Source organism: Quercus suber, unplaced genomic scaffold (assembly GCF_002906115.3).
Source record: "Quercus suber isolate HL8 unplaced genomic scaffold, Cork oak 2.0 scaffold_423, whole genome shotgun sequence".
In the NCBI taxonomy this organism is placed as follows: Eukaryota; Viridiplantae; Streptophyta; class Magnoliopsida; order Fagales; family Fagaceae; genus Quercus; species Quercus suber.
In genome coordinates, this window is record NW_027069874.1 from 555,082 (window position 1) to 564,051 (window position 8,970).

The window sequence follows — 8,970 nt, forward strand, 5'->3', positions numbered from 1 at the left end:
CCCCCCCCCCCCCCCCCCTCCCCCACCCCCACCCTCTTTAGAAAAAAAATTCCAAACCCAAACCGTCTAAACATATTACATATCAAACTCGATTAAACTCCAGGAATATCATCCCAAACTCATCCTACTTATATTAGAAAAACCCAAACCCGCCTGTTTAACCATGAGTTGGAGAAAATGGGTCGAATTAGGTCTATTTTTAACTTAAAATTGGACATCAAAAATATTTTAAAAGGGAGAGATAGGTGCACTTAATTTTATTATAAAACCCTAGTTTTTGTGTAAATAAATTAAATAATGGGGTAACTTGGTAATTTAAATAAACAAATGGGCCAAATTCAGGTGTCAAACGTGTAAAACCCAAACCCTTTCCCATCCTGGGTTTATAATGGAAAACCAGACCAACCATAAACCCATCTAAAAAATCTCAAACACTTAAAAGAGGGTGTTTAGTTCGCTTGATGTTACATTACACCGTAATGTTACATTATTGTAATCTTACATTAATGTAATCTCAAAACAAGAATACAATACATTGTTTAGGAAGGTGATGTGATATATTGTGTAATCTTAGATTATGGTAATATTAGAAAAAATAAAATGAACCAAACACTTTAATATCACATCACCATAATGTGCATCACAATAAGGGCACTTCACAGCGAATCAAATGCCCCCTTATGGTAAGGTTTAGATTGGGAAAAAAAAAATCCGTCAAACCCAACCCTTTGCCATCCTATCAAACCTCACTTGCAAAAGCCCTAAACAAGCACCTCTTTTAGAAATAATTCACAAAATGCATGCCTTCCCAAACAAATTCCTAAATGGGTAATGCAATATCAAAAAATTAAAGAGGTTAGTACCAAAATCAGTTTTTGAAAAGGTAAAACCACCCTCAAACCAACTTATTATCCTTAACCATGGCTGATTGGATCAGCTACATGAATTCTTTTGTGCCACTCAACTATATCTAAGACATTTGAAAAGGGAAAATTGAAATATAAAATAAATAAATAAGAAAGAAGATGTATAGAGACGGATATCTTATTCTTCTTCTTCTTCTTTTTTTTTTTTTTTTTTTTGCCTTCTCTTTTCCGGAGACAAGATTTGAACCCAAGCTTTATTTTAAAGCCCAAAGTTCCAACACCAATCTCATTTGCGCCACTACTAGAGCTGTTATTATAACAAGGTGTAATATAGCCCAAGGTTTATTCTAAAGCCCAAAGTTCCAATATCAATCTCATGCGCCATTACCAGAGCTGTTACTTAAACATGGTGCATGCAATATAGACCATTGCCAATTTTATCTAAGGAAAGCAAATCTTAATTCTACCAATTTCAGGTATCAATCACTTTTATTGCTGTTTCTCAAAAAAAAAAAATCACTTTATTGGATTATATATATATATATATAAAATGCATCCTAGTCCATACCTTCATTTTCTTACACCCCAAACCCTGAATTATTGGGTACAAAAGAAATAGTGGCATATATTAAGTGTTGGTTGCAGTGTTGTTAAAAGTATTCTTAAAACTAAAAGCTCAAAACCCCAAGATCTAAACCTTTTAGTTGGCTGAAGTGGAGCTCATCTAAGAAAGTGCCCCTAGGCACTTTTTTTCTGGTGCTTTTTGATGAGGCAAAATGCATGGCTTGCCTCACATTTTTATTTTTGCTAAAAAAATTTATATGAATCATTAAAATTTACAACGTGATCTTGAAGAAATGTCATGGGCATTGATTTGGTATATAAAAAAATATTCTTAAGGTGTTGTATTGCACAATCAATTTCGTGTCTACATATCAAGAGACATGAACAAAGATAATTTACCATTCTAGCATGTTTGGTCTTTTGTTTTTGGCTTTATATATCTTGATTGAACCATATACTTCATTTGATCATAACCATCACAGTTATGTATTTTATACAGCACAAGGGAATTACATAAAAGGTTATGTTCAAACTTTCTATGCCTGGATTACTATCATATTGTCCACCAATAGTTGTTTTCAACTTTACTATACTAAAACTTTTAAGTTGAAATAACTAATGTAAAATTTCAACTCAGAAACTTTGTACATTTGCTTCCATTTTAGCTAATAGGTAAATTATAATACTATTTTGTGCATTAGCTTTTTTATTATATATTATAATATATAAGATCTGAAAAATCTATGTTTTACTTCAATTAGGTGCAAGCTTTTTGCACCAGGCTCCAAAGCCAAGCACTGTAATGTTGAACATTTTGCCTTGTTGCTCCAAAAATATCAACTCACAAACACAGTGTTGAATATGAAGGAACCAGCATTTTCACTGGAAACAACTTGAAAAACTAGTTTTGATATTCCCCTCCAAACTCTCATAATTTCTCGTCTCAAAATATATCAACTCATTCTAAAGGAAAAATGTTAATGAGCTATATGCACTACACCATTATAAGAGTGAATTCCAACAAGGGTAGAAACAATTTGTTGCTCTTCATAAATATAAGTTGTTTTAAGATGCCTTCATAATAGAATTTTTACCTTCCTAAATCAATGGGAAACCAAAGCTAAAATGTAGCATTAATTTTTATGCCAAAAATCCCAATCCCAAACTCAAGAACTTGACTAGACCTTTACACTTTTATATGTGAAAAAGAAAGTGGACTTCATCACTTACCAAAAACCCTTAAAGGATACATAGCTTCCATAACTCGCCTCATTATTTAAATTTTTACTCCCCTAATATTTTTCTCCCTTCATATGCAAAATTTAAGTGCTTACTTCTGCTTAGTTCTAAAAAAAAGTGAATTACTTTTCACATACCTCATTCCTAATGCCTAGCAAAAAAAAAATAATAGCACCCTATTTCACATGAATAAACTCATGCGTAATGACAGATCTATTTCTACCATGTGGCCATCAAGCTATACGTGCACATAAACACAAGAGTGACGAGACTGAGCACTGTCACAACTGATGTGATATTGGCAACATGATATACTCACCTAATATAAATTACAATCTACATTCTTGGAATAGAAACTCGCAACTATACTGCACAAGTAATATACAAATGTTGGGGGAGGGATCAGTTCTCTCAAACCCACTCAGTTAAACTGATTAAAAATGCTAACTTTAGCTCAACAGCAAAGGAAAATATCTTTTAATTTTCTATTTCAACTCTCACTAATTTAGCTTTATAGCCACCTTGATTTTAAGGGAACAACTTCATATTGCCCCTTGTCATCAACTGAATCTCACCAACTGGGTCGAGACCAATCAAAAAGAGAGAGCAAACACCTTGTCATCTACTCATTCCATCCTCTTTAATTAGTTTTGGAATACCATTATGCTTTATTTAAACACTTTATAGGAGTATAAATCTTTTCAAACGGATTCCTTCATTCACTTTATGCACATTACAGTCTAAACCCGGTGACAATGTAACTAGCTAGAACTCATTCTATGGTTGTCAGACACTTTAGAGTGCTAATCTTAGTGCATATATTCCCTCCTCTGTCACCTTTTCCAAAAAGACGATTTTGCGATCACCAAGGCCATCTATCCTTTAATACAGAATCTAATGCACAAAGAACAAAAGCTGAGGATGCTATATAAATAACAAATTAATAAGACACTTATTATCCATGCAACACCACAAATTGCACGTTGGTTAAACCAATAAACAACCCGACACCACAAAAATATAATCCATATAATATATAATAGTTTTTTTTTTTTTAAATATTCGAGAAATTGCTTCCACAGTGACAAAGCTTGGGTTTCATAAAGACCCATCCAGAAGATAAACTTGCACAGAAAGAAGATCACATCAAACAAATTAATAAGCCAAAATTCAAGAAAGAAAACTAAAAACGATTAAATATGAACTACGTGTTGTCACCTTAAAACGTTTCAAGGAGTAGCACAAATCAATGAAATGAAACCGAGTATAACAAACACCATCAAATTAAAGAACAGAAGCAAAATATTATTTATATATGTATATACCTCGTTAAGCATCGAAATGAGCCTTGACTTCAGGGGGGGAGTGACGCCTTAAAAAATTGTACTTAATAAGCCCACCTTACCTCCACAATGACAAATAAGAATGCAACATGAGAATGAGCTCTAGTTTACTTACCATTGGAAGTGATCCAGGGTGTTACATATTCAATGTTTGACTACAATTCTGGCAATAGTTGAGTAAAATGAGTGCTCTCTTGGGTAGTTTTCTGCTCCATTTGGGCTTCCACATGCTATTAGGAGGGAATCATATAGTAAGATAGCATTGGCAATAGTAATAATGTGTCCCTCCTGTTGGACTATGATCTGGTCCTTTTTGTCTTTTTGGAATATGACCTAGCCATGTTGCAGCTAGTTAAGTTGAATTCTTGCATGATTGAACCTCCTTTATTTTTAAAACATTTTTATTTGTAATTATTTCACCTCATTGTAGTTAAGGGGAATATATGAAATGGGTTCTTTTGGTGCGCACGAATTTCTAAGTAATGAGACTGCAATGAGAACCTATTAGTTCTTAGTGATACTATTGAACTTCAAGGTGGTTGCAACGTTGTAATTTATATAATGTCCTCTAGTTTTTAGAGTTAGAGAGGAAGAAAGAATAGTTATATGGAGTATTCATTTTATATTTGATTGTTGAGTCATTTTCACTGTTTTCAATCTGCTCTAGGTTTACAGGAGGTACAGACAATACTATCAACAGATGCAGACGGTAGTAACATCATTTGAGTGTGTTGCCGGGCTTGGAAATGCAGCCCCTTATGCCAACTTGGCTATAAAAGCCATGTCTAAGCATTTCAGGTGCTTGAAGAATGCGATTACTGACCAACTTCAGTTCAACTACAAGGCCCATGCAACCCTTGGGAATGATGAAGCTCCAAGGCTTGGAAATGCTGACAGAGGCCTATATTGCCAGAGACCAGTTCACAGTTCAGGATTTCTTGAGCACCAACCTGTTTGGCGACCCCAAAGGGGGCTTCCTGAACGCGCTGTGACTGTTCTCAGAGCATGGTTGTTTGAACACTTTTTGCACCCGTAAGTAATTTAATTACGTGATTAACACAGAAGAATATATATATTCCTTAGTGGACTAACTGGACATCTTTTCCTTCTGTTATTTATGAGTATGTTGACTTCCTTTAGTTACTATGTTATGTTACAGTTATCCTACTGATACAGACAAGCTAATGTTGGCGAAACAAACTGGTTTATCGCGAAGCCAGGTGTGCCATTCCTTCATAAATCATAAACCCTAGCGATATTTAAATTTTCAATAATTTCCATGTTGATATTAATGTGAGGTTAATGTTCAATTGATTGTGATACTACTTATGATGAGCCAGGTTTCGAATTGGTTTATCAATGCAAGAGTAAGGCTTTGGAAGCCAATGGTGGAAGAAATACACACGCTGGAAACACGGCAAGCCCAAAAAGCTTCGCAAAGGGATGAACGAAGTGCCAACAGATCAAGTGATCAGCTAACCTCAGCAAACTCACTTGTATCTGACAACCCATCCACCTCTACCCAGAGGGCTCAAGACACCCCATCAAAACGCACTAGAAATGAACTTCCTGATATACCTGTGGGGAATGAGGAACCGCGGAACTTATCTTACAACAACTTCTTAAGTCATCCTCATCATATGGGTGTTGGTGTGAGCGTGGCAGGTGGAAATAGCGGTGTGTCTTTAACATTGGGTCTTCACCAGAATAATGGGATAGGTATGTCAGAGCCCTTTCCCATAAATGCAGTTCAACGATTCGGTCTCGGCCTTGAGACAAATGGTGAGGGTTTTGTTATAGGGGGTTTTGAATCACATAATCGGCATTTTGAGAGGGATGTCATGGGAGGGCAACTTTTGCATGATTTTGTGGGTTGAATTGAAGATGTTCAGTTTAAATGGGTAGCTGGGAATCATTTAATTTAATATTATACTGAATTTCTCAGTTAGAATGTGCCTTTTATCAACTCCCAGAATCCAAGCTGACAAGATTAGCCAAATGGGTTTGCCTTTTATGTTGTAAGAGGTATGTTACGTCATTGCGTTGTACACAATCTCTCTTAAAAACCCACAACTTAAATTATTGGTGAAAATTCTTGTGTAAATCTATATGATAAGAATTGATATCAAGGCATAGGTCAATCAAGTCTGGGTTAGACTAGCCTTATATTGTGCTTTGTGGTATGAATGGAATCGCAGCTTAAAAAGTTTCATCATCGGCCGGGACAAACTAGGGTTTCCTTAACAGTAGTTGGAGCCTAATAAAACATGTTCCTAATCATCATTTACGGAATTTTCAGCTTTGGTGGATGTAGCTTTTCAAAGTGTTTCTTCTGCAGTGTGACCTTGCATCTCGTTGCCTAGGTCTATTTAGTGTGATTTTTTTTTTGGTATGCTGTGTATCAATCCTCTTGTCTCATCTGGTGTTTGGTCGCTTCAGGCATTGATATTGATAAGCTTGGTAACAGTTCCATACTTGTACTTTCATTTGTATGTATGTTGTACACATCTCTAATTTACATAGCAAATCTGCAGTCAATGGACGACGCTTCTTGTTTATTTCTTGAAATACCATCTTTCACCCATGTGTAGAGATGACAGTCAGGAGACAGGTTCAACGGTTTACAGACTGATACATCCTGATCCTAAAAGGATGGGTTTGAGATTCAGATATGGGAACTCGTATTCTACTCTATTTTCTAAGTTAACCAAACGGGATCATGATTTTCTATATAACTCGTATCAACTATTTTTTTTATCTTGTCTTATCATAAAAATTAGCTTGTAACTGTATGTATATACATGGATATACTTAAAGTATATAATAAGATGCATAATATAATTTATATATATATAATTTAAATACTATTGATAGTTATTTTTATATTTTGTTAATTTTTTAAAAAAATTTGTAAGGATATTATTAAGTATAAAATGTAAATTGTTTTTTTTTTAAATTATTGTGAAGCTTTTTATTTTTTATTTTTTTTTTATTTTACGATCTATTTATTCTAGACTATTTAGTTTTTGTACTTAATAATACACTTAGATAAATATTTATGATGTGGTCTCATATTTGATTTTACAGTTAAGAAATAAAATTATTTAAGAATAAATAATTTAGGACACATGGCGCAAAATTCGAACTCTAATTTGGAATTCTAATTTGAGTATTTCTCTGTTTCACCAATTATATGTGTGTGTATATAGATTCATACAATACAACCAAAAAAAGAAAGTTAATTTTGTTTATAAGAATTGAATGATTAATGTAGATCAATTTATAGTAGGATTTAACGTAAGTATTGTAATGATTTGCTAATGCTTGGATGTTGTTAGGTGATCTATAGATTTAGTGTTGCCAAACCTTGGAAAATTGTAAGTTTTCTCAAGTCACTAGTGTATTTTCAAGTAAAAAAAGAGGAGTTCTTGAATTCTTGACAAATTCTGCCTTCTGGATTGATCAAAAAGAGAGTTGCGAGTTGTTGGATTGATCAATAAAAAATCATGGATTTTGTCAGATCAATCATATTATGTCGTCTGTTTCGGTCCTATTATGTGCTCTACTTGTTGGACTATAAAACAAATTAGGGATGATCAAAACAAGGGAGAAAGAGTACTTTTCTTGTTTAAACTAGTCCAACTAATTGACGATCAATGTTGAATTCCTGGTACTATCATATACTACCTGTTATGAAGAAAACATTCAAGAGGTTCTTGGAGTCGGTTGGAGGTTTCAGTACTGAACACGGATGTGCCATCCGTAAAGGCATTCATATATTAAAGAGTTTAGAGGCTTTGAATTAGTTAAAGGTTTTTGTTGTAAGTTCATCTATGGGTAGAATCTAGATATAAAATTTTATAATAGATTGTTAAACTTTTATTAATATAGTGGATTGTCTTTTTAGGGAAGGTTTCCCAGTAGTAGTTTTTCCCTTGAATAATTTTCTTTGGATTTTCCACTTCATCATCATATTGCCTCTCATTGTATTGATTATGTGCAATTGGTGACACCATATTTGATATGCGATCTATATATGCTTTAATTGTTAATATTTAATTGGTTAAATTGGCACAATAGGACTAAAATACTAAAATAACTTGGCGACCTGCTGCATAATCAACAACTAGGGTCCAAATAACCCAACTACATCGATGTAGTTGAGTAGTATTTTAGAATTTAACATTGAGTAATACAAAGTTCTTTTCAAAAAAGAAAAAAAAAGAAAAAAGAAAAAGAAAGAAAGAGTAATGCAAAGTTTAAAAAAGAAAAAAAAAGAAAGAGTAATGCAAAGTTTAACTCCATTCAAGCATGATAAAATAACAAGCAGTTTTGAGATAAGGTTGGATTTATATATATATATATATATATAGTGGGATAAGTCGAAAGAAGTTTAAAACATTTACATTTGATTCTTTAAAAGTTAAACTAGATTATAGTAAGAAATCATCTTTAGTGCTTCATACTCTACTATTCATTATTTTGGTCTTTGATGAGAGTATTATAACATTTTTCATTGCTCTCTCTCTCTCTCTCTCTCAATTTTGAGATAAGCATGGGTTTTTAAAATATAAGTGGAATGGGTTGGGAAATATTCTTAGAGCATTTCTGTTTGACTCTCAAAGGTCAAAATAGATGGTTCAATTGTAGCATGAAATCACACTTAAAACACCTAAATTCCTATATGTACCTTATCATTGTTCAAGTTTTAAAAGAGCAATGTAGCGTTTTTCTTTTGTTGGTTTTCATTTTTTATTCAAACTCTTTATTTATCTCTCTAAAAACTTCTCTATCCACACATGTTGCCCTCTCTCGAAGACGTTGAAGGATCTCTTCTAGTAGTTAAGATGCAATATATATATATATATAATATGTGTTAAGTTGTAGCGGTGGGGTTGGGTGACAGTGCACGGGGCGATGGTAGCAAGTCTAACAGAAGGCGGGGTTGGAGGGGAAGG

The 8,970-nt window shown here is 33.6% G+C and overlaps 1 protein-coding gene across 1 annotated transcript; it reads left to right on the forward strand.

The window, feature by feature from the left end:
• Positions 1–4,679: 4,679 nt before the first annotated feature.
• On the forward strand, positions 4,680–6,172 carry LOC112040727 (BEL1-like homeodomain protein 9; the record flags this gene model as incomplete). The annotated part of the gene is given in 3 exon segments (XM_065761634.1): positions 4,680–5,044; positions 5,172–5,232; positions 5,353–6,172. Coding segments are annotated over 3 exon segments (963 nt in total), but the record flags the coding sequence as incomplete, so codon positions are not given.
• Between the last annotated feature and the right edge of the window lie 2,798 nt (positions 6,173–8,970).